Below are 27,954 nucleotides of genomic sequence, written 5' to 3'. Positions count from 1 at the left end.
AAAATAATAATATATTCCCTCCCTAAAAATCACGAGAAGCAATAAGTATTTTAAGTGGCCTATTAGAGGCGTTCACGGAATACACACAATAATGTTGATGGTGATATTATGCCTGCGCTAGTAACGATATGTCAACTCGAATCAGTTGTGGTGTTCCATTCGGGGTGGTATCCCAAGCGTGACAAATCCACCCTTATGTCTGGCACGGGAACAACACCCTGGGTGGGACTGCCCGGTCTGTAACTAGGTGGTAGTGCTGGAAGCCGTCATTAAAGCATGGATGCTATGCCTAACGTTATGTCTCAAAAGCAAGAAATAGGGGGGATTGACAGATGTTACCCAAGTGCAGATGCCTTTGATATGCAACTGATGGTAACATTTCCTCAGATTGTAGTTAAATTACCGGATGAAGGACATTTTAGCAGAAGGGTCACGCTTGTTCAAATTCAAAACCGGAAATCATCATGAACGTGTTTAGGCACGGATATATATTACAAGATCCTAGTTGCACTGGAAATATTATTTTCGATAATGTTTTATTCATTTCCAAATTCAGTTGTTTTCATATTGTCAGGTTCGCAAAACGGGTGTCACTAATTGACCAATTCGAAAGCTATACCCGGGGGCAAAACTAACTGTGATCGTCTTTTTTTATATCATCTGAAGGAGATAAACCAACTATGCTTGGAAATTAGAGGAATGTTATTCCAAAATGATATCCTGTAAATTTAATTTGTAACCGAACGCTAAACATTTATTCGGAGTAATATAAGTGTACACAACTTCTATATTTCACTTTCAAATTCTGCAGTTGTTATACCATCGTGCTATGGTGAAATGTCTTGTTTGGTTCATTCCCAGTTGGCCAGTTGGTCAGGAAATGCACGCGGTTTGAAATGAAAAGAAAACGTATTTGAGATACCTTGACAAAACTGATCTTGTTCAATCGGTAAAGCTATATAGTGCAAGGCATAGCTATTTTGATCAATATTTAGTTATCAGTAAGTTTGTAGAATATTCCGCTGCATCTGCTTGACGTACAATCATATTCATGAAACGTCTACTTACCTCAACCCTTGCCTTTAGAGATGGTCATTGAGGTAGTCTAAAAGACCTGAAGTAAAGCGTGGCCCAAACATCTCAATGGAATTCTCTCTCTGCACCTTCTCCGTCTCTCTCTCTCTCTCTCTCTCTCTCTCTCTCTCTCTCTCTCTCTCTCTCTCTCTCTCTCTCTCTCTCTCTGTGTGATGCCGGTTTTATGGACCAAGCTCACTGAGAAACATTATGCAGCAGTTGTAACGTGAAGACCAGACACAATTTACTCCGAGCCGACCGGTCCTTGTTTTATCTCTATAATACCGAACGCCAGGCAGGGTAACAACAAGTACCATCATTTAACGTTTGTTGATATGACGAGACCAGAGGTTGAATCATCGACCTTCCACTCACCGGGCAGACGCTGTATCCACTAGACCACGGAGGCGGTCCTTTAGTGCAATGGTCACACGGTGGCTTTCTTTAAGAGAGGGAATGTGGTTTTACTCCGTAGTTTGCAATCTTCCACCCAAGTCACAGTGGACTGTACGATATCGAGTCTGTACCAGGAAACCCAGTGATTGATAGCTCGAGCAACAATGTCGGAGTACAATGACCTTCAATCTGCCAGTTCACACATTTTAACAACCCGATGTTCATTAGTTGGTACAAGCCTGGTGTGTTGGATACATTTCTTTCCTTGAATATCCACAGGAAACTTCCGTTTTAGCTTTGAGATAATTATTCTCACATTCTTGCGATCTATTGCACATTCGTTCATGCCGTTGGCATTCAGAGGCAGAATAGAAACCCAGTACCCCATGCGCGTCGCAAATGTCTTCTAAAATGAGGCTTGTATGACTTGGCTGAATGTCACCATATGCTAAGCATACCAATGTGCTTGGCCGAGACAGGATTATGTAAAGGTCGGCCTTTAAATAATCCTGTCGCTGCAAAGCCAAATGTTTGTTGGCTTTTAATGTTGCATTTGACAGTATTCCAGCAGAAGGTGGTCTGTAAATAATCGAGTCTTGACCAGACAAACCAGTGGTTGATATTATTAGCTACTCCGCACCCGGTCTGATTACGATGACAAACAATCAACCGCGTCACCGTACCTGACCACCAGAACCTTTTCATCGGCTCTTGTGACCAGCATAGGTTGATGGGGACCTATTCGAATCCGGAATCTTCAATATGGTCGATCCGATATATAGGTGATTGACTGCGTAAAACAGAACTCTGGGTTACCTAGCCCAATGTAGGGCGAGTAAAAGCAGCCTATTCAAGTATTATTAAAGTATTTTGTCGATCAAGGGGCGTATTGATGAGTGAGTGAGTGAGTGAGTGAGTATGGGTTTACGCCGCTTTTAGCAATTTTTCCAGCAATATCACGGCGGGGGACACCAGAAATGGGCTTCACACATTGTACCCATGTCGGGAATCGAACCCGGGTCTTCGGCGTGACGAGCGAACGCTTTAACCACTAGGCTACCCGACCGCCCCGATCAGGCGTATGAAGGGATATTTATGCATTAAGACAGTAACATATGAAATGTCATATTTTGTTTGAATTTTCACTCTTCAAACATTTGCCACAATAGTCGTATTTATCAAATATAATAATTCCATGTGTTCCTCAGGGAAAAAGGAAAATGTTGTAACTTAAATTTATTGTTCGACCAGTCTGCTCACTCAACATCTATCAAACAAACAAACAAACCATTTGTCAAGTTTGAATGCTTATTTGTGTGTGAAAAATGTCTGAACTAAATTGCGTTCCCTTTCTGTGCTGTGCGCATTTCTAATGGGGTTTGAAAATAACTTGACATTTCACCATAACACGTTTTAGAAACATTTTCGAGGCAGAAGTTGAATTTTAAATTTAGAATTTGTTTAATCTAATAAAATAAGTTTGCGATGAATTGTAAAAATACGATTAATAAGAACATGATCACAGTGACGTTTGTTAAAACACACAACACCATTCGAGCAATAACGCTAGCAATTATTGATTAATTAACTATGGAAAATTGGTACGTATCCGCTTTCTTTTTTGTTGGATATCAATATCAAACATATAATGGTTTTCAGCGCTTATTGATTACTTGGACGGTTTTCAAACATGTGAATTAATGCGAATTACATATCTTCTGAAACATGGTCCATATAAACTGATGAGCAAAAATATACCTCTCGGTTATATTTGTGCAAAAGAACTGTACTCAGTCTTGCTCTTAGCCAGTACGGAAAGAGTACTTCTATACTTGAAAAATAATAAAAAATCGCACAAAACAAACTGCTCGTGGGTATCATAGACATCTTATCTTTGAAAATCAACAAATTTGCTTTTTCAGTACAGAGTTTCAACATTTCAACTATTTTGTTAGGTTGCAAATCTTTTTCTAACCCCATTCTTCAATGAACCAATTTACTTCAAATTAATTAATTTAAGAAAGGTGTTTTATTTTTTCGCAACGAATACATTTTAAGTGCAGTCATTAAAAAAAGCAATTAGCATTGAAGGGTACCAAGTCAAACATACGTGCCGATGTCTCTTCAACTAAAGAATAACCGCACACCGTGACGCAAGGCAATGACCGTTCCCCTCTGTTGACGCTTATTTGTGTAATCCTATATGCCTTTTACGAGTCAATGGATATTAAGCTCACCTGTATCCAGCTGGTTTTAGATTTTCAAGATAAGTAGACGTAATCATCGCCTCGTCAGTGTGGAGACAGATTCAGCATAGTCAGCCACTGAACCACTGCATAATCCTTCTAAATCAGTGAAGAGGCGTTTGCGCAATGCTTTAAATAGAATACCCAGTGCATTCTGCTTCTCTGTAGGATACCCTTTGTTATTGTGTTGGGCTGAGTATATAAGGTGCATAGTAGCCACTGGTCAGTATGTGTTTTGGATTATTGCTTGGCGTTCAGTTCAGATGGTATGTGTTGATTTTTTTCTGAAATATTTTGTATGTAAATCGATCATTACTTTTCTAATATTTGTACAAACATGGGCTTTTGAAATGAGTAATATTAGTTTCGAATTACAGATTACAGATTGGTGGTGTTATGATAAAATTTCATATGTATTGCAATTTAAGGAGTATTTGAAATTTTAAAATATATACATTAACGATAGACGTGACTTTTAATAAACTACATATAGTCGTGCAAGTGATTTTGCATGACTACATAAATTTATATTATCGTAACTACGGTTTTGATTTTTATCCTATTTTTATACTAAGTTTGTGTTTATCAAGTGTTAAGTGTTATCTGGGAAAAGTTTCACTTTATGTTAGAACTGTACAATACGTTTGAATTTAAACTTACATTACTTCTGATTAATGAAATGTATACATGTGTTTTACTGGAGAATGTGAAGATAACTTCTGCATATGAACATGTGGATAATACTAATTTCAGATTTTACAATTTCAAGTCGCGTTTGCTCAAGAAAGTGAGAATGGCATTTCACCTTTGGAGGAATCAAAGTCAGGTAAGACGACCATACTATGGAACACCGTAAGGGACATTCTCGCGATCTCGCATTCTCGCGATCTCGACCTTTTGAAACGAACTAAAATCCGAGAATGCGAGATCGCGAGAACGCGAGATTTGGCAAAATATCGCGTTCTCGCGATCTCGCATTCGCGGGTTTTTGATACAAAGCACTTTTTGTCAAAAGTCGACAACGCGAGAATGCGACATTTGGATATGATAAAAAATCTCGAACACAGCGAATCGCGGCGCCTTAGACGACTGGGCCACCCGTGCCCACTGATGTCCCAAGAATTTCACATCGAAAATGTACTGTTAAAAGCAACCCCTTCACGCATGTGTCTTGAATATACCAATGCGACGGTGTATTCTTTATAAACAGGCTTTGTCATCGCCTGCACTGTCTCCAATCTCCAAATAAGGTCCCCTTTCACGCGATCCATAAACACTGGCTAAAAGTATGTTCAATCTTAAATCAGGCTATTTGTTATCCGACCTTACTTTAAACCGACCTTGCCCTCGTCCAAAACTATCACCGATCTTTGAATAATTTGGCTCTGTTATCCGCCTTCTATATAATCCAGCATGGCTCACCCAGGGGTGTGTGTGTGTCGGGTGGTGTGTGTGTGTGTGTGTGTGTGTGTGTGGGGGGGGGGGGGGGGGGGGGGGGGTGGGGGTGGTGTGTGTGTGTGTGTGTGTGTGTGTGTGTGTGTGTGTGTGTGTGTGTGTGTGTGTGTGTGTGTGTGTGTAGGGGTGGGTGGGGGTGGGGGTGGTGTGCATACACAATCGGTTTTACACATTACACCCGTGTTTGGAGAATCGAACCCGGCCCTTCGGCGTGGATAACGAACACTTTAACCACTAGGCTCCCCCGCCTGCCAGATGAAATGGAAACATATTTGCTATATTATATCCGCCTTCTATATAATCCAGCATGGCTCACATCCGCAAGTAGATGAAATTGAGTGAGTGAGTATGGTTTTACGCCGCCTTGAGCAATATTAAATCAATATCACGGCAGGGGTGTGTGTGTGTGGGGGGGTGGTGGTGGTGTGTGTGTGGGGGGGGAGGGGGGTGGGGTGGTGGGGTGGTGGGGGGTGGTGGTGTGCATACACAATTGGTTTTACACATTACACCCGTGTGGAGAATCAAACCCGACCCTTCGGCGAGGATAACGAACACTTTAACCACTAGGCTACCCCGCCTGCCAGATGAAATGGAAACATATTTGCTATATTATATGCTTCTCGATTGAGTCATGCTACGGCGATTCATCCTAAAGTATCCCCGATCTTTAAATTAGGCCATCGGTTATTCGAACCCTGTAAACCGGACTGGCTATTTGCCAAAACTATCTCCGATCTTTGAATCACTTTCTCCGCCCAAACTATCTCCGATCTTTAAATCACTTTCTCCGCCCAAACTATCTCCGATGTTTGAGTGTCATGTTCTTTTATGCAGGGGATGGCACAGTGACTTTCTTCCTGCCCCAAGATTCAAACTCGCGAGACCTGAATGGCAGCTCGCAGAATATTGACGGTAAGTGATTCCTGCTTCCACTTCCAACAGAACCCCAGTCTATCAAACTACAGTAAACTACGGTTATAACGAACACGCTTATAACGAACTAACGGATATAACGAACTAACTTTTTAATCCCGACTATATGCTGTAGTTATGCTGTATATATGCTTATAACGAATTACGGTTATAACGAACTAAAATTAGTAGTCCCTTTGAGTTCGTTATAACCGTAGTTTACTGTACGTTCACCCCAACAGTGGACGTTAGCAACAATTTAGCAAATCACTTCGTGATGTCCGATAATCATCCAGTAACGTCACGTACAGTTACGCCTCAGACTAATTTACATGTGGTATGAGAGTGAAATACACAGAGAATTAAGAACAATCCTCCTGAATCTGATTTGCCATAACGATTCAATAAGTCCAAGGGGATATGTTCTAGTGTTCAGGTTCACGCCGTGGTACCCATTACTTGCATCATTTCAGTGAGTGAGGGAGTGAGTTGGGTTTAACGCCGATTTTAACAGTATTCCAGACTGAGTTATATCAAGGCGTGTCAGCTTAGTGTGGGAGGATAGCCCGAAGTGATGCAGGTCTCAGACTTTTACCACTTCGGTGAAACCCACGAGCACGGGTATGGTGCTGACAAACCTAGAAACATAATCGGGGCGAACCGGGATTTGAACCCACAATCATTGTTTTTTGGCGTGCCCAAGTGACGCAACTCTGCACAGCGAATCGCGGCGCCTTAGGATGTTTAGCAGTCATAAAGCAAGTCATCTACTTACTATTTTAAGTTAATAATTACCATTATTTATCAAAGTTTGTTTATGTGTTTGTTTGTTCTTTAAAGATCAAGCAGCAATATTCATGCATATATTCGGCGGTCTGTAAATAATCTTGTCTTGGTCAGACAATCCAGTGATATGACGTCATGAGCATATATATATGCGCAATTGGGGTACGATGACATGCGTCAACCAAGTCAGCGAGCCTGGCTACACCCAATCCCATTCGTCGCCTCTAACGACAAGTATCGCTTGCTGAAGATCTTGTTTTCTGACAGTACATAGACATTAAAGATTGATAATATTGCGATTGGGTACAAATTTAATGTCTCCCATTGCACCGGACACCAAACGTTGCTGAAGACCAATTCTAACCCGGATCTCACTCACCAAACTCAACCAAGTCAGCGAGCCTGACCACCCGATCCCGTTAGTCGCATCTTACGACAAGCATAGGTTGGTTGCTGAAGACCAATTCTAACCCGGATCTCACTCACCAAACTCACTCACTCAACTCAACCAAGTCAGCGAGCCTGACCACACGATCCCGTTAATCGCCTCTTACGACAAGCATGGGTTGCTGAAGACCAATTCTAACCCGGATCTCACTCATCAAACTCACTCACTCAACTCAACCAAGTCAGCGAGCCTGACCACCCGATCCCGTTAATCGCCTCTTACGACAAGCATGGGTTGCTGAAGACCAATTCTAACCCGGATCTTCACGGGACAATAATCAAAGACAATATATTAGTGTCACATATAGAAAATTCAGAGTTTCAAATATACCTACATGAGTCGATACAAGTTAAAAGCAATGCGAGGCTTGCCGAGGAGATTTAAACTTTTATCGATGATTAATCGGAAAGTGTGGATATATTTCTATTTATCATCCGAAATCATTCTTCTTCTTCAGTTAATAAGCATAAGTAACGATTGTCTTAAAAGGAAAAGGGGCGGCTAACCTACTTCAGCGTCATTTGTCATTTGGTGTCATTTGGTTGTGACGTGATGGTAACGACGACGTCACAATGCTCTGCAAAGCATTGTGATGCAGTTTCATTGCAGCGATGTATCCCCTAGGAGATATCGCTTGATCTCACCAAAGCGACACTCTTGTCGAAGCGACACTAATTACCGCATGTAGACATAGACAGCAACATCATATGGACACAAATAATAGAATAAATCTATCTTTAAAGGACTATGTGTAAGATTCTACCATGGTGTGATATCTGTCACTATATCCGTCTGTCCTGAGCCTGAGGGGGTGTTTGGAAACGAACCCATCTCAGGTTCGCTGAACCATACGTGTATTCGATTGTATCTGTGTCATTCTTCACAAGTGGACAGGCTACTGATTTTTGTCTTAAGCAACATGTAAATATCCCAGCCAGAGTAGCATGCCTGGCGCGAAGAGGAGAGCCATGATACGTACAAACAAGATGTCTTTGAGGACAATTCCCACTAAATCATTATCAGGCTAAGAAAATCAGTAGTTCGCGAAGTGATTGATTCTATGACGACAGGACATCTGTCTATTGTTTTTCAAATTTATTATTGATATTTGGGATAGTACTATTTTCTCATCGCCTCGCGTAAAATGCAAAACATTGAGTCATGAAACAATTGTATCTGGAACCACCCAACAAGTCAAGGTGGCGGCAGTCGTGTACAAGCTGAACGTCGTAAAATGATTTTTTTCTGAAGCCCCTACGTCGTGTTTGTATTCAAAGGTAACAAATAGACGCGGTCGGCTGGACGTACGATGTTCTATATTGACGAACACGAAGAAGGTAAAAATAAAAAAGGTTTGACTTTGAAGTATTGAAACGTAAACATTCATGTGTGTGCTCTGAAGTAGACTAAAATCTAGTCTCTGAAATGAAACCAGTTGTTCATTTATCTTAATAAAAATATAATAAAAAGGAGCCCAGTGACTCTCTTCATTTTCAGATACTGCAGTGATCTAGACTTGCCAAACATTATAGACTTGCATGGGCTGTATTTGATATATATTTGTATCAGGGTCTGTAAGACAGACTAGCTCTGAAGTTAAACTGACACGTACTTATCTTATTGGCTGACCGCGGCGTGACCACTAGATGACCGCTACATGACCATGATAATGAACACTACATTTTTTCCCAGCAGGAAGTGAAGATGCTCAAATGCTGCCTACATTCAGCGACACGACTGACGGGAACTGTGGCGCATCTGCAGCTGTGAAAGTCATGGACGTCAAGTAAGATGTTCTATTCTATTTATTCTATATTCTTCCAATGTATGGGTTTACATACCTGTTGCAAAGTTACATGATCACAAACAACATGGAAGAAGCAGTTCCACAAATAAAGGTTGTGTCATGATTGTGTGTGTCTTGCGCGCGAGACCGAAGCAGATGTATGAGTGAGTGAGTGATTGGGTTTGGTTTAACGCCGTTTTTAATTTAACAGTTATCCAGTTATATCACGGCGCATCAGCTTTAATGGTGAAACCAACGATAATCACCTCTGATTGAAACAGATGGTTTGATGGCCGCATCACCGCGGAATCTAGTACTTCAGTCTTTGGGGCGGTCGGGTAGCCTAGTGGTTAAAGCGTTCGCTCGTCACGCCGAAGACCTGGGTTCGATTCCCCACATGGGTACAATGTGTGAAGCCCATTTCTGGTGTCCCCCGCCGTGATATTGCTGGAATATTGCTAAAAGCGGCGTATAACCCTACTCACTCACTCACTCACTACTTCAGTCTTTGTCAGTTGGTATTACGGTGAAACTTGTTGACTATATACACATCTACAAATTTGTGACACAAAACTGTGTCTGTGTCCGATTGCTGTCTGATTTTTTATTCTGAGGGACATTCGTACCGCAGCTTGATGCACCAGTGTAGGTTTCAATGATGCTTCAAAAGAAACACACGCCAAACGTAGTTTTCCATCTCCATCTCAAACTGCCGCACATCTCTATAGAGGAATGAACCCGCCCCAACCCCCACCCCGACCATCTGGTCATGTCAGGTGTATCTCGCCGTGATATTGCGGGAATATTGCTAAATCGGCGTAAAACCATAGTCACTCGTTAATTCTTAAAACCTGGCCCACCTTAAATCTTCAAAGATAAAGTTTCAGTAAAAGGCTTCTAAAATGTCACAGTATATGATCAGTTTCTTTTTCTGTTGAGTATACATGCCTATGTTATTATCACCCCTACTGGAGATGGTCTTTTCCTTCAGAGGCAGCCTGTTCCTGATGCTGAGTGGACTGTACGGCATATTGCTGGTGGTGCTGGGATCAGTCATACCAATCACAGAGTCCTTTGTGACCACAAGGCACATGTACGCATTTGAGGTTGGTATTTAACAGATCCGTGAAGATCCGGGTTAGAATAGGTCTTCAGCAACCCAGGCTTGTCGTAACAGGCGACTGACGGAATCGGGTGGTCAGGCTCGCTGACTTAGTTGAGTTGAGTGAGTGAGTTGGCGTAACGCCGCTTTGAACAGTATATCAGTTATAGGCCTAATGTAGGAAGAACGACCAAAGTGACGAAATTAAGGTACAATGTGGTAGAAGTTTGCAACAAGCCAAGGGTCATAATCTTGACGTATCTGGGATTCGAACCATCGAATCCCGGCGTGTTATTATGGCCACATCTCAAACACACTGTATGAAACAATATTAATATTCTTTTATTAACAGCAGCTTTCGAGAGTCATGTAATGAGAATATATCCTTCATCTCAGGGTTTTTACATCTACCTGTACGTGGTCAGCATCATCTTCCTCGTCTACGTCTACGCTTACTTGCTCCGGAGGAAGAAACTCAAGACGGAATTGCTGACGAAGACGCTGACACGATCAATTTCCATCACGAGAGGGTGGGCAAAGACCTCCACCAAGGCAGATGACTCCTCGTCAACGAGAGGAAAGCGCAGGAGGCATATCTCTGTAGACGTATCTCCTCATACCGGCAGTTTCTACTTACGCCTTGGTGCCGTCGGTATGTAAATAAATAAATGTTGCATTATGGATATTTTTACTCGTTTCTCTCTCACACATTACAAGAAAATATAAAACGTCAATGCCAGAGGATAACCAGGCTCGATTATCCGCCGAAAAAGAATTACATGGAAAAATAAAAGGCAAAATATGAATGGATCATTGAAAATCTGTAATGACACCAGGGGTTCGCGAAAAGGGTAACCGTGTAGGACCCACAATGTGCATGCGAAGTAAGAGTCTGTTTGTTGCTGGACGTCGCACAGCTGTACTCCTGCCTTGCGACGACGTTGTAAACAACCCGGACAGTCACGTGATGGACCAAATCATCAAGTGACACGATGGCGTATTTTCTGATTTTCTTAAAACGATATGTTAGTTTTGAATTTCCTCTGCCGTTTACAAGCGCAGAGAACCCATACAAATGGAAAGGAAGCGAGAACTTTAGAACAGCTGTTTATGACTGAGCGAAATCTTCATGTGGGCGAGTCAGTCAGGTCTTATCAAAGTGAACCCAACAAGCAGGGCTGTGGTGCTAATAAACCAATGATCATACGAGAGTCGAATTTGGTATTCGAACTCACGATTAGCGGATCCTGGCACAGTCAAAGGACGTAACTCTGCTCATATATGTTTGGCCCGTTAGACCAATCAGCCACCCAAACGTAGATACAGCAGCTGGAAAGGAGTTTTATTTGACAATTGCCTTAAGAAAGCCTTTAATTTGGATGTGGACCACTGTCCTTACAAAGGCGTCTGTGAGTGTGTGAAACCTTAAGCATTCGAGACAGTCAGTATATAATTGTATGTGTTTCCCTGCAGGTTTCGGTATCGGTAGCATGATCCACAGTGGCCTCCACTTCGGGCAATACCTGGTGTATGAAGACGGCCTCGCACACTGTTCCAACATCATGAAGTCAGCAGAACCCTTTCTCCACCTCATCTTCACATTCACACAACTATACTTCATATTTCTCAATTCGAAGGTAAATCCTTGTGTGTCATGCACGTGAGTCATGTGTAACTGGGAGAAGGGTGGTGTGGGTGTAAATCATTGTGTGTCATGTACGTGACTCATGTGTAACTGGGAGAAGGGTGGTGTGGGTGTAAATCCTTGTGTGTCATGTACGTGAGTCATGTGTAACTGGGAGAAGGGTGGTGTGGGTTTTAATCCTTGTGTGTCATGTACGTGAGTCATGTGTAACTGGGAGAAGGGTGGTGTGGGTGTTAATCCTTGTGTGTCATGTACGTGAGTCATGTGTAACTGGGAGAAGGGTGGCGTGGGTGTTAATCCTTGTGTGTCATGTACGTGACTCATGTGTAACTGGGAGAAGGGTGGCGTGGGTGTTAATCCTTGTGTGTCATGTACGTGAGTCGTGTGTAACTTGGAGAAGGGTGGTGTTGGTGTAAATCCTTGTGTGTCATGTACGTGAGTAATGTGTAACTGGGAGAAGGGTGGCGTGGGTGTTAATCCTTGTGTGTTATGTACGTGAGTCATGTATAACTGGGAGAAGGGTGGTGTGGGTGTAAATCCTTGTGTGTCATGCACGTGAGTAATGTGGAACTGGGAGAAGGGTGGCGTGGGTGTAGATCTTTGTGTGTCATGTACGTGAGTCATGTGTAACTGGGAGAAGGGTGGCGTGGGTGTTTATCCTTGTGAGTCATGTACGTGACTCATGTGTAACTGGGAGAAGGGTGATGTGAGTGTTAATCCTTGTGTGTCATGTACGTGAGTCGTGTGTAACTGGGAGAAGGGTGGTGTGGGTGTTTATCCTTGTGTGTCATGTACGTGACTCATGTGTAACTGGGAGAAGGGTGGCGTGGGTGTTAATCCTTGTGTGTCATGTACGTGACTCATGTGTAACTGGGAGAAGGGTGATGTGAGTGTTAATCATTGTGTGTCATGTACGTGAGTCATGTGTAACTGGGAGAAGGGTGGTGTGGGTGTAAATCCTTGTGTGTCATGTACGTGAGTCATGTGTAACTGGGAGAAGGGTGGCGTGGGTGTTTATCCTTGTGTGTCATGTACGTGAGTCATGTGTAACTGGGAGAAGGGTGGCGTGGGTGTTAATCCTTGTGTGTCATGTACGTGAGTCGTGTGTAACTGGGAGAAGGGTGGCGTGGGTGTTAATCCTTGTGTGTCATGTACGTGAGTCGTGTGTAACTTGGAGAAGGGTGGTGTGGGTGTTAATCCTTGTGTGTTATGTACGTGAGTCATGTGTAACTGGGAGAAGGGTGGCGTGGGTGTTAATCCTTGTGTGTTATGTACATGAGTCATGTATAACTGGGAGAAGGGTGGTGTGGGTGTAAATCCTTGTGTGTCATGCACGTGAGTAATGTGGAACTGGGAGAAGGGTGGTGTGGGTGTAAATCCTTGTGTGTTATGTACGTGAGTCATGTGTAACTGGGAGAAGGGTGGTGTGGGTGTAAATCCTTGTGTGTCATGCACGTGAGTCATGTGTAACTGGGAGAAGGGTGGTGTGGGTGTAAATCCTTGTGTGTCATGTATGTGACTCATGTGTAACTGTGAGAAGGGTGGTGTGGGTGTAAATCCTTGTGTGTTATGTACGTGAGTCATGTGTAACTGGGAGAAGGGTGGCGTGGGTGTAAATCCTTGTGTGTCATGTACGTGAGTCATGTGTAACTGGGAGAAGGGTGGTGTGGGTGTACATCCTTGTGTGTCATGTACGTGAGTCATGTGTAACTGGGAGAAGGGTGGTGTGGGTGTAAATCCTTGTGTGTCATGTACGTGAGTCATGTGTAACTGGGAGAAGGGTGGTGTGGGTGTTAATCCTTGTGTGTCATGTACGTGACTCATGTGTAACTGGGAGAAGGGTGATGTGGGTGTTAATCCTTGTGTGTCATGTACGTGAGTCATGTGTAACTGGGAGAAGGGTGGCGTGGGTGTTAATCCTTGTGTGTCATGTACGTGAGTCGTGTGTAACTTGGAGAAGGGTGGTGTTGGTGTAAATCCTTGTGTGTCATGTACGTGAGTAATGTGTAACTGGGAGAAGGGTGGCGTGGGTGTTAATCCTTGTGTGTTATGTACGTGAGTCATGTATAACTGGGAGAAGGGTGGTGTGGGTGTAAATCCTTGTGTGTCATGCACGTGAGTAATGTGGAACTGGGAGAAGGGTGGTGTGGGTGTAGATCTTTGTGTGTCATGTACGTGAGTCATGTGTAACTGGGAGAAGGGTGGCGTGGGTGTTTATCCTTGTGAGTCATGTACGTGACTCATGTGTAACTGGGAGAAGGGTGATGTGAGTGTTAATCCTTGTGTGTCATGTACGTGAGTCGTGTGTAACTGGGAGAAGGGTGGTGTGGGTGTTTATCCTTGTGTGTCATGTACGTGACTCATGTGTAACTGGGAGAAGGGTGGCGTGGGTGTTAATCCTTGTGTGTCATGTACGTGACTCATGTGCAACTGGGAGAAGGGTGATGTGAGTGTTAATCCTTGTGTGTCATGTACGTGAGTCATGTGTAACTGGGAGAAGGGTGGCGTGGGTGTTTATCCTTGTGTGTCATGTACGTGAGTCGTGTGTAACTGGGAGAAGGGTGGCGTGGGTGTTAATCCTTGTGTGTCATGTACGTGAGTCGTGTGTAACTTGGAGAAGGGTGGTGTGGGTGTTAATCCTTGTGTGTCATGTACGTGAGTCGTGTGTAACTTGGAGAAGGGTGGTGTTGGTGTAAATCCTTGTGTGTCATGTACGTGAGTAATGTGTAACTGGGAGAAGGGTGGCGTGGGTGTTAATCCTTGTGTGTTATGTACGTGAGTCATGTATAACTGGGAGAAGGGTGGTGTGGGTGTAAATCCTTGTGTGTCATGCACGTGAGTAATGTGGAACTGGGAGAAGGGTGGTGTGGGTGTAGATCTTTGTGTGTCATGTACGTGAGTCATGTGTAACTGGGAGAAGGGTGGCGTGGGTGTTTATCCTTGTGAGTCATGTACGTGACTCATGTGTAACTGGGAGAAGGGTGATGTGAGTGTTAATCCTTGTGTGTCATGTACGTGAGTCGTGTGTAACTGGGAGAAGGGTGGTGTGGGTGTTTATCCTTGTGTGTCATGTACGTGAGTCATGTGTAACTGGGAGAAGGGTGGCGTGGGTGTTAATCCTTGTGTGTCATGTACGTGACTCATGTGCAACTGGGAGAAGGGTGATGTGAGTGTTAATCCTTGTGTGTCATGTACGTGAGTCATGTGTAACTGGGAGAAGGGTGGCGTGGGTGTTAATCCTTGTGTGTCATGTACGTGAGTCGTGTGTAACTGGGAGAAGGGTGGCGTGGGTGTTAATCCTTGTGTGTCATGTACGTGAGTCGTGTGTAACTTGGAGAAGGGTGGTGTGGGTGTTAATCCTTGTGTGTTATGTACGTGAGTCATGTGTAACTGGGAGAAGGGTGGCGTGGGTGTTAATCCTTGTGTGTTATGTACGTGAGTCATGTATAACTGGGAGAAGGGTGGTGTGGGTGTAAATCCTTGTGTGTCATGCACGTGAGTAATGTGGAACTGGGAGAAGGGTGGTGTGGGTGTAAATCCTTGTGTGTTATGTACGTGAGTCATGTGGAACTGGGAGAAGGGTGGTGTGGGTGTAAATCCTTGTGTGTCATGCACGTGAGTCATGTGTAACTGTGAGAAGGGTGGTGTGGGTGTAAATCCTTGTGTGTCATGTATGTGACTCATGTGTAACTGTGAGAAGGGTGGTGTGGGTGTAAATCCTTGTGTGTCATGTACGTGAGTCATGTGTAACTGGGAGAAGGGTGGCGTGGGTGTAAATCCTTGTGTGTCATGTACGTGAGTCATGTGTAACTGGGAGAAGGGTGGTGTGGGTGTACATCCTTGTGTGTCATGTACGTGAGTCATGTGTAACTGGGAGAAGGGTGGTGTGGGTGTAAATCCTTGTGTGTCATGTACGTGAGTCATGTGTAACTGGGAGAAGGGTGGCGTGGGTATTATACTTGCGGTATTATACGGCATGTTTGAACACATTTGGCCGTATGTTTTAGATGCAAGACATATGCAAATTCAAAAATTATTCCTGAGGGATTCTTTGCCTGAAGTACTTAAAGTAATGCATGCAGTCTGATTGGTTTGTTGTACATTCGAACAGAACATTTATCGATAGGGGGACGAATCTCCTTGGAATGGGACGAGTTGTGACGAATGGTCTTTTCTATTGCGATAAATACACTCGACGCTTTCGCTACCACAGCTTCGTTGTGAGCACGATTCGAAATACACGATGCTTGCAATCGCCGTCAAACACTAGGGAGAGATATATCGTGCTAAGTTAGTTATATGATAGATGAAAATTGTAAAGTCATTTTATTTTGTTTTGTTTGGAAATTAATCCACTAATACACTGGAAGACCGAGGATTGGATACAGGTGGATGTTTACTGTTTCAGATGTGCATCCATCGTTACAAGATCATTGCAAGGTTTGGGCTGATGCACATGTGTGCTGCAAATATATGTGTCTGGTTTAGGAGTATCGTCGTTGAGACGTTGCACACGATACACACGCACCATCGTGGTCAACATAACGAGAGTCATCACCATGACTACCACGCCGACCACACAGTAAGCTATGGTACAAACGGTCATGCCAATGAGTCTCTGTGGGATGAGGACAACACAACACTTATACACGGACGGGCGCTTCAAGGTATCGTTATTTGTCTTAGGGGAGTCTATATGTATGCACTTTCTTTTATAACTTATAAGTGTTGTGTAATGGCGATAGTGTCATGATAATACAGTTAAAGTGGAGAAACGTTGCCGTGCAAATAGTGCGGAAGCCACGGAATAATTGTATGTTAAATGCACATAGTGGCGCAATGGTATGTCGATATGGGCGTAATGGTGGCGCGATAGTGTTACGATACTAACGCAATTGTACCACAATAGCAATACCAATTGTGCCGCAATACAGGCCTGAGGTCGATTGCAAAGGAACATATTGTGATGGAGGAGTATCGCGATATTACCGCGACATTAATGGGCGAAGTGTATCTTTTCAAAGCCTAATTCGTCTGTAGAAAGGACACATGCGTACATTATTATTATGATGATTATGATGATGATGATGATGATGATGATGATGATTTATCATGACGGATTTTGTTCTGCAGCATCAGTGTTGACGTCGACTGGAGATGTCTGTCCACAGAAAACTATCATGACTGAGCTTGTCGAGTCCTCAGGCCCCTACCTGTACCCATGCACTATTGAGTACAGCCTGATGTGTGCAGGTAAGTGTGCAGCCACTGGTTATTTGGGCTACGTAGTTTAGCTGAACGTAGAGCGGGTGAGTTTGGTTGAACGTCGCTTCGAACAGTATTCCAGTTATATCAAGGCGTGTCAGCTTGATGTTGCTAGGGAGGCCCGAAATGTCTCACCACTTTAGTGAAACCACGAGCACGGGTATGGTATTGAGAAACAAAGACAATGAATCATCCGGGACTCGAACCCACGATCACAGGTTTTTGGCGCGCTGAAGGCACGCACCTGTGCACAGTAAATTGCAGCGCCTTAGAAAATTGGAATAGCCCTGTACCCTAGCTGACTGTGGTACAAGGAGAGAAAGACGTTCACGATAAGTGAGTGAGTGAATCTTTCTATTCACTATGTCATGGAGAATGAAAATATTTGAGTTAGGACCAGTCTGACTGTGTCTGCAAACCGTTTATTTTACCATAGTTAGTGATATTATATAAAAAAATGAACTGTATTGGCGCCTAGTCAGCATTCAAAGAATGATTCTACATGGTTATATTTTATAAAATATAATTTGATTGCATTTTTTTAATTTAACAAAAAATGTTCGCATAATACACAACTGCTGATGGGTATCTTAGACATACATGTACTCGTATCTTGGGAAATCAATAATCTGCATTTTTTTAAGCACAGATTTACACAATTTTAAACATCGTAGGGGCCATGTGTTTGCAAATTCATTTCTTACTCCAGTCTTCATTGAACCAACTTATGTTTGAACACAAGTACACAGCCACAGATGATTTTGTTGCAGGAATGATTGGTTGGTTGGTTTGTAGTTTAACGCCGCACTCAGCAATATTCCAGCTATATGACGGCGGTCTGTAAATAATCGAGTTCGGACCAGACAATCCAGTGATTAATATCATGAGCATCGATCCACGCAATTGGGATCGATGACATGCATCAACCAAGTCAGCGAGCCTGACCACCCGATCCCATTAGTCGCCTTTTACGACAAGCATAGTCACCTTTTACGGCAAGCATACTCAAACTTAACAACTGTTCTTTCAAATATCAATTACATAAAAAAAGTAAACAATGTTTACTTTGTTTTGCCCCCGAGTGTCTGTGAAGGTTTATGAGTGTTTCTAATACTCCAAGAGAAAGAAAATATTTCTCTAAGTTAAATGCATGTTACAGTGTGCATAAAGCCTGAGTGTGAGGCATAATGACGTTCTACATGAAATCAAAACACAACGCACAGAAAAACGCGCTTACATAGTTTAATTTACAAAGCGGCCTGCATGACGACGATATTGATTAGTGCATACCTGCGACGTAAAGCGTTACACCGCTAACTTCGAATTGGGAAATGATGTACATTTCCTCTCTACCACATCTTCGCGAGGCAAGAGCGTCCATTAGACTTTTTATCAAAGTCTTGTTTCCACCCCTGCCACATCAAGCCCACATTCCTGAGCTAAATATGATTTGACTATGGCACATATCGATAGTCCAAACAGAGAAAGTTTCACAAAATCAACATTCACGACTGGTACACTTTCGTATGAAAGTGATTTTCCGCTACCTGCCTTTGTTGACACGAATGTATCTTTTTCCTCTCCAACCCCCCACAGCTCAAAGTGACAGATGTCTACCACTGGTGTGCAATCAATGCAACTTCGAACGTGGATCTTAAATCTACAACGGCGTTACTGAAAATGTTGCTATATCCCAACATTTGAACGTACAATTTAACAGCTGTTATAAACCTATATAAAATAGCTACGCGATAAATCGCATGAACATGGTTCTATCATGACGTACTTTCTATTGATTCTAACATGCGCTCGTAACTTGATGACGTCGTAAATTGGACGACACTATGGCAAGCCGTTTTCACATTTATTACGGAATTACAGACATCTTCAATTGTTTTAAAGATATCGGTATTTTATTTAAAGATATCAATAATGTTCTTAAGATATCAAAAAATAATTAGAGATATCTTAAATTCATTTCTGATATCCATAATACAATTACTGATATCTTAAAATGTTACGGTGATATCAACAAATTAGTTTGTGATATCTCTAAATATATTTAAGATATTATTAAACAATTACCATTCTAGTGTACATAAATATATTAGAAATAAATTCAAGATATCTTAAATTCAATTCAAGATTTCTTGAAATAAGTTATACATATCCACAAATGCATTACAGATATCTTTATTTCAATTCAAGATATCATTAATTCTGACCGCTACTGATATAAAAAATCCAATTAAAGATATCATTAAAAATTCTGATGATATCTTTATATCAATTATTGATATCAGTAATCTAATATAAGTAACATTATTAATGTAACATCTTTAATAATGGCAACAAATGAAGATATCAATAATTATATAATTGATATCTGTATTTAGTTTCAAGATATCAGGAATTGAATTATTGACATCATAACAAAACATGACATTTTGATATCTTTAAATCATATTTTGATATCAATAATCGAATTTGAGATATCAGCAATTTTTTTCAAGATATCAGTTATACGCTTCACCACATAATTAATTCATTTCGTGATATCTTAAATTTTACTGCAGATATCTACAATTATCTGCATTTAAGATGTCTTCAATTCCATTCAAGATATCTTCAATTCGATTGAATTATCTTCAATTCAATTCAAGATATCTTTAAAACCATTGAAGATATCTGTAATTCCGTAATAAATGTGAAAACGGCTTGCCATACGACACTACATTTTGAGGGATGTGTCCAGTGCATTGTTCCCATAGATGCATAGCTGGACAAGGCAGATAAAAGCAATGGCCGAACAATCGCTTCCAAAAGTGGGAGAGATATATATATCGGTATTGGGAGAAAAAGTAAAGAAAATCAACGTAAAGGTTGTGAGTATATGCGGGATATAATAGCTGAGTCCCAACATGGGCCACTTTGACATAGAATAGTTGAGTCCCAACATGGGCCACTTTGACATCTAACAGTTGATTCCCAACATGGGCTACTTTGACATATAATAGTTAAGTCCAAACATGGGCTACTTTGACATAGAATAGTTGAGACCCAACATGGACCACTTTGACATAGAATAGTTGAGACCCAACATGGGCCACTTTGACATCTAACAGTTGATTCCCAACATGGGCTACTTTGACATATAATAGTTAAGTCCAAACATGGGCTACTTTGACACATAATAGCTGAGTCCCAACATTGGCTACTTTGACATATAAAAGTTGAGTCCCAACATGGGCCACTTAAACATATGATAGTTGAGACCCACCATGGGCCACTTTGACATATGATAGTTGAGACCCAACATGGGCCACTTTGACATATATTAGTTGAGACCAAACATGGGCCACTTTGACATATAAAAGCTGATTCCCAACATGGGCCACTTTGACATATGATAGTTGATTCCCATCATGGGCCACTTTGACATATAATAGTTGAGACCAAACATGGGCCACTTTGACATATAAAAGCTGATTCCCAACATGGGCCACTTTGACATATGATAGTTGAGTCCCAACATGGGCCACTTAAACATATGATAGTTGAGACCCACCATGGGCCACTTTGACATATGATAGTTGAGACCCAACATGGGCCACTTTGACATATATTAGTTGAGACCAAACATGGGCCACTTTGACATATAAAAGTTGAGTCCCAACATGGGCTACTTTGACATATGATAGTTGATTCCCAACATGGGCTACTTTGACATATGATAGTTGATTCCCATCATGGGCCACTTTGACATATAATAGTTGAGACCCAACATGGGCCACTTTGACATATATTAGTTGAGACCAAACATGGGCCACTTTGACATATAAAAGCTGATTCCCAACATGGGCCACTTTGACATATGATAGTTGAGTCCCAACATGGGCCACTTAAACATATGATAGTTGAGACCCACCATGGGCCACTTTGACATATGATAGTTGAGACCCAACATGGGCCACTTTGACATATATTAGTTGAGACCAAACATGGGCCACTTTGACATATAAAAGTTGAGTCCCAACATGGGCTACTTTGACATATGATAGTTGATTCCCAACATGGGCTACTTTGACATATGATAGTTGATTCCCATCATGGGCCACTTTGACATATAATAGTTGAGACCCAACATGGGCCACTTTGACATATATTAGTTGAGACCAAACATGGGCCACTTTGACATATAAAAGCTGATTCCCAACATGGGCCACTTTGACATATGATAGTTGAGTCCCAACATGGGCCACTTAAACATATGATAGTTGAGACCCACCATGGGCCACTTTGACATATGATAGTTGAGACCCAACATGGGCCACTTTGACATATATTAGTTGAGACCAAACATGGGCCACTTTGACATATAAAAGTTGAGTCCCAACATGGGCTACTTTGACATATGATAGTTGATTCCCAACATGGGCTACTTTGACATATAATAGTTGAGACCCAACATGGGCCACTTTGACATATGATAGTTGATTCCCATCATGGGCCACTTTGACATATAATAGTTGAGACCCAACATGGGCCGCTTTGACATATAATAGTTGATTTCCAACATGGGCCGCTTTGGCATATAATAGTTGAGACCCAACATGGGCCACTGTGGCATATAATAGCTGAGTCCCAACATGGGCCACTTTGACATATGATAGTTGAGACCCAACATGGGCCACTTTGACATATAATAGTTGAGACCCAACATGGGCCACTTTGACATATGATAGTTGATTCCCATCATGGGCCACTTTGACATATAATAGTTGAGACCCAACATGGGCCGCTTTGACATATAATAGTTGATTTCCAACATGGGCCGCTTTAGCATATAATAGTTGAGACCCAACATGGGCCACTGTGGCATATAATAGCTGAGTCCCAACATGGGCCACTTTGACATATGATAGTTGAGACCCAACATGGGCCACTTTGACATATGATAGTTGAGACCCAACATGGGCCACTTTGACATCTAATAGTTGAGACCCACCATAGGCCACTTTGACATATAATAGTTGAGACCCACCATAGGCAACTTTGACATATGATAGTTGAGACCCAACATGGGCCACTTTGACATATAATAGTTGAGACCCACCATGGGCCACTTTGACATATGATAGTTGACACCCAACATGGGCCACTTTGACATATGATAGTTGAGACCCAACATGGACCACTTTGACATCTAATAGTTGATTCCCTTTATGGGCCATTTTGCCACGTGATATTTGAGACCCACCATGGGCCACTTTGACATATGATAGTTGAGACCCACCATAGGCCACTTTGACATATGATAGTTGAGACCCACCATGGGCCACTTTGACATTTGATAGTTGAGACCCAACATGGGCCACTTTGACATATGATAGTTGACACCCAACATGGGCCACTTTGACATATGATAGTTGAGACCCACCATGGGCCACTTTGACATTTGATAGTTGAGACCCAACATGGGCCACTTTGACATATGATAGTTGACACCCAACATGGGCCACTCTGACATATAATAGTTGAGACCCACCATGGGCCACTTTGACATATAATAGTTGATTCCCTTTATGGGCCATTTTGCCACGTGATATTTGAGACCCACCATGGGCCACTTTGCCATATGATAGTTGAGACCCACCATAGGCCACTTTGACATATGATAGTTGAGACCCACCATGGGCCACTTTGACATTTGATAGTTGAGACCCAACATGGGCCACTTTGACATATGATAGTTGACACCCAACATGGGCCACTTTGACATATGATAGTTGAGACCCACCATAGGCCACTTTGACATATGATAGTTGAGACCCATCATGGGCCAGTTTGACATATGATAGTTGAGACCCATCATGGACCACTTTGACATATGATAGTTGAGACCCAACATGGACCACTTTGACATCTAATAGTTGATTCCCATTATGGGCCATTTTGCCACGTGATATTTGAGACCCACCATGGGCCACTTTGACATATGATAGTTGAGACCCACCTTAGGCCACTTTGACATATGATAGTTGAGACCCAACATGGGCCACTTTGACATATGATAGTTGAGACCCAACATGGGCCACTTTGACATCTAATAGTTGATTCCCATTATGGGCCATTTTGCCATGTGATATCTGAGACGGATGATGCAAATCGCCGTGCATGGCTGGCGACGGATGTCTGTTCTAGATGGGGTGACATGGGAAATCATGAAAACATCGCGTTCAAGATAATTGCACGTACATAGCCACTTGCACGCACGTGTGTGTTGCTGCCTGTACCAGTCCGGAGTAATATGACACTAACAGACATGTGTAGTTATTCATACCGTCAGCTTAGTACACGATGATTTCACCCTCACCGGATTTTATTACACTCTGAATTAGGTTTTGGTTTGGTTTGGTTTGTTGTTTTACGCCGCACTCAGCAATATTCCAGCTATATGACGGCGGTCTGTAAATAATCGCGAGCCTGACCACCCGATCCCGTTAGTCGCCTTTTACGACACGCATAGTCGCCTCTGAATTAGGGCATTTAATGTTTTCTGATTATTATGATCATGAGAACTTGTTTCTGTGCAAGTGTTTCTTGAATACATTGACATGTAGTAATGATGATAATAATACTGCAGTATTTAACAAATGTGAACACTCTTTGAGAATACAGGATGTAGTCAACATATGTCCTATGTGATACAAATCTATTACGTTTTCTTTACAGGCATTCTATACGTAATGTGGAAGAACGTTGGATACCGACGGAGGAGAAGCCGCACTGATTCTGATGACGAAGATGAAGACGATGAAGCCATGAGCCATCAGAGAATGAGCGTGGACTGTGCAGGATCCAACCGAGGCTTATTTCTCGGCATCCTTCTCACGGTGGGGTCAGTCATCTCAATCATAGCGTTCTACGTCCTAGCGGCCCAGGAGGCTATGTCTAGCACAGCTATTATCCTGACACACCTCTCTGGCACCTGTATCTATCTGCTCACCACTGTGGCACTTGTTATTGCTGCCCACAAGATGAAACATCATCGCTTCCACTCTGAACACAAGGGTGATCTGGAAGACACACTCATCCTCATTTCCTACACTGGACTGTTGTGTTTCTCAATCTTTAGTCTCGTTGCTGCCATCTTACATCCGTACGACGAAAGGAGTGCCCTGACGATTGTTTCCAATATAATGATGATGGTACAAGCTACGATGCAGACAATATTTATTTTGGCCGGAGATCGTATGACTGCTGCAACACCCATACAGGTTAGGAAGAAACCTGGTCGGGAGTTGGTAACCTTTCTGTTGCTGTGCAACTTCGCTATGTGGGCAATGAACACCTTTCAAACACAGAAGCCCAAACATAACCCCATTCAGGTGGAATTCTATGGACATGAAGCATGGGCTATATTTACTCATATTTCAGTACCTCTAGGCATTTATTATCGATTTCATTCCTCTGTGTGCTTATCAAATATCTGGAAAAATGCCTGGAAGATGCAGAGGCACATCTGAACTGCCCGGGTGCACGTGGTTAGCAATGATGTTTTGTTTTAATCGTTTGAAACGTACGTGAATGGCATTACCATCGCATCTGCCTTCACAGTAGAATCGGTAGGCAGCATTCTTACAAAAGGAAGTCGGATATACCGGAAGATTAATGCTTAAATGATGTGATTAAATATGTTTTAACTGGAGATGTTCATGGATATTGATTTTCAAGTCTTGACTGTATTCAAATGAAACTCATGCTCATCATGTAATGAAACGCCAGGACATTGTCAGCTTCTGTGTTTTGCAACATGCCATTCGAATGCTCTGTAATCAAGAAGATATAATACATATAATCAGATGTTGGCTTCTCTACTTTCACTCACACTTAACCACAACGTTTGTTTGTTTGTTTGCCGCACTCGGCAATATTCCAGCTATATGACAGGGGTTTGTAAATAACCCAGTCTGGACCAGACAATCCAGTGATTTACATCATGAGCATCGAACCACGCAATTGGAATACGATGACATGCATCAACGAAGTCATCGAGCCTGACCACCCGATCCCCTTAGTAGTCCGGCAGAGAGGACAAAATCCAAGAATAGGGAGATAAAGTTTTTTTTATTGCTGGATTTGTTTAAGTACACAATCTAGGCTATGAAATTGACTGATGACACTCTGTCATCTTTGGGCATTTTAAAATATTCAAGATGGCCGCTAAAACATGAAAATATCTCTTCCGTGCTAATTGTATGGAATATGGGACTACTTTTGGTGCATATCACTATTGTTTTGCCTTCAACATATTAGAATATGTTATTCTTAATGAAATAGTTTCATTTGGAAATGTAATTAATCAGAATAATAGGCAATATTGTCTATGAAAAAACCCAAATCAGTACATATCGTTATATATACATTTGTTATTATATTATTCAGTGTCAACTGGGATGCTTGTGGATTTTCTAACGATTGTTAATGTTCTATAGTTACAAAATAAGATAAATTCCCACTGCATTTTGAAATCAAATTATAAAGAACAATAAAGATAAATAAAAATAATAGTAACCTCAAAAGAGGTGCAAATAAAGCAAAACCTATTATGTCTGTTATACACATGGTTATGTTAAATTGTGTTAAATACTTTTAAGAAATTCATGCCAAAACAAACTGGGCCAAAAAAGATTGGGCCAACATTTTTGGAAAAAAAGAATGGAACAATTAATGACTCGTCCCTTTCAATAGCTGCCTCAAAGCTTGAACTTGACATCTCAGCATGCACTGCAAACACGAAAACGACGTTTTTTTCCGTATATGGTCATTTGACGGAAAAACGACTAAAAATTCATTAAAATTCATTAATTGGTTAGCGTCTAGAAAGTGTCCGGAAAAGAGTCGAGTTTTTCAAGCGTAAAATGGACGGAAAAACGATGCTTTTTGCTCCGCCTTGTACAACTGTTAACGGCCAATCAGATGGCGCTGGTCCCCCGACGCACGTGATGCCCAAGGCTTCTTTTCGGAAGCATTAGGTTTCGTATTTCTGGCATGCCTTGCTCTAGTATCTGTCGCGCGCAGTGCAGCGAGATTTGCTGATTAGTCAGTTTTAGGATATGTAACATGGTAATGGAATTTAGACCCGCGCCAAGAAGTCAAACCAAACCATGTTACCAAGTTTATTGAGATAACATATCCCTCCGCTATGCACAGTTACCTCTATCGGATAATGGGTTGTGTTTCATTTGGTTATAACAGTAACTAATTTTGTAATGTGAAGTTTACACGATATACGGCTTTTCCATAGGACGAGAGGTGGGTCACATGACGTTTATCAGGTGACTGTATTCTTGAAATTACGTAAACACTGACTACTTCCACATTCCTGGGGAAAACCCTGGGAATTCCCAAGTACGAATTCATACAGAAGCGTTGTTTTTCATCATTTAGACCCTTTAAATATATAACGTAGCGTCTTAGCATACTCTGGGATAAGTCATAGAGTTTGGTTGCATGCCCGTTCAAGGATACCCATCCTAGAGAGAAAAAACAACCCAAAAATCCAAACTATCGTAGTGACAATCTACAGCAATCTATGAATTTACCTTAGTATCTATTTGACACATCTTTACAATCACGTTTCGATGATCGGCCAATTGATCAGTGATGACAAAGGCTTGAAATCGCCACAGGTTGATTAACAACTTCGGAAATATCTCCCGTCACGTTTATCGTGTCGGCCATTTTGTACTTGATGTAAATGTATTACAACGCTATGTCATTGTGATTGACTTATTGAGGTAGTTCTTAACGGACCTTCTCATCTAATGAGGATATTTTTTGGAATACATTTCTTGTAAACAAACTAAAACAGATGTTCCTCGCTTTGGGGGGAACTATTTTATTCCGGAATGGCCTATTAAAGCTAATAGTAAGTCAAGGCACAATGCGTGTATATGATCTGTTATTATATGTGTTTAACAAATACAGTTTTGGGCGTTAATAAAATACACTGACGCAAGTATATTCTAATCAAATCAATTGGATAATTGAATATGCTTTATTTTACATATTACATAACATCACTACACAAAATTTGGACAGTTGCAGTAACACACTACGGTGATCGCATTAAACACCACTTTGAACAGTATTTTAGTTATATCACGGTGTATCAGACTGATGTGGGATAAAAATCCGAAGTGGTTCAGGCCATCCAACGGGTGTTCGCGAAAGGTGAGCGTATTCTGCCATACAGGTGGCACCCGTCACAAACACATGCAAGGACAAGTCAATTGTTCACCTGAACAAAGCACGGAAACACACAATGATGCCCGTCCTCACTATTACCGAGCATGTAAATTATACTGTCCGTCAAAAACATGGACGAGTATAAGCAACATGTTCCTACAGGTAATACATGTCATACATTTGACAAAATGTATTGGCTCAGAGCATTATTGTTCATCACAGCGTATAGACTCGGCATGCAGATGAACTCATCAGCGCATTTTTACACTTTATCTTTTAACTGGCATGTTAAACTTCTATTTCATAACTAAGTTTTATTTGCACGGATCACTATGGAATCTTGGAAGGGACATTGTCGCGTTGTCGTATTGCCGCATTGACGCCCTTACAAAAACAAGCAAAACGTGTCGAAATTAACCAAAGCGCGACAGTTCGACAACGCGATATTTTGGCCATTTGTCGCATTGTCGCGTTGGCGCATTGTCGCTCTTTGAATAATCTTTTTCTATATTTTACAAAAGGGCGACAATTCCGTAACGCGACATTTTTCAATGTCAAAATATGTCTCGTTGTCGCCCCACCACA

General features: G+C 41.9%; 1 protein-coding gene across 1 annotated transcript; it reads left to right on the top strand.

Moving 5' to 3' along the window:
• Positions 1-276: 276 nt before the first annotated feature.
• On the top strand, positions 277-24,644 carry LOC124131750 (proton channel OtopLc-like). The gene is made up of 10 exons (XM_046495221.2): positions 277-372; positions 4,470-4,542; positions 6,006-6,083; positions 9,013-9,103; positions 10,095-10,209; positions 10,602-10,857; positions 11,679-11,842; positions 16,259-16,517; positions 16,984-17,103; positions 23,851-24,644. Exons 1-10 carry the CDS (start codon positions 277-279, stop codon positions 24,642-24,644), a joined length of 2,046 nt encoding a protein of 681 aa, XP_046351177.2.
• The last annotated feature ends 3,310 nt before the right edge of the window (positions 24,645-27,954 follow it).

Source organism: Haliotis rufescens, unplaced genomic scaffold, assembly GCF_023055435.1.
Source record: "Haliotis rufescens isolate VD_foot unplaced genomic scaffold, xgHalRufe1.0.p SCAF_1, whole genome shotgun sequence".
Classification (NCBI taxonomy): Eukaryota; Metazoa; Mollusca; class Gastropoda; order Lepetellida; family Haliotidae; genus Haliotis; species Haliotis rufescens.
Note: the sequence above shows the minus strand (reverse complement) of the source record. Positions and strands in the feature narration are given on the sequence as shown.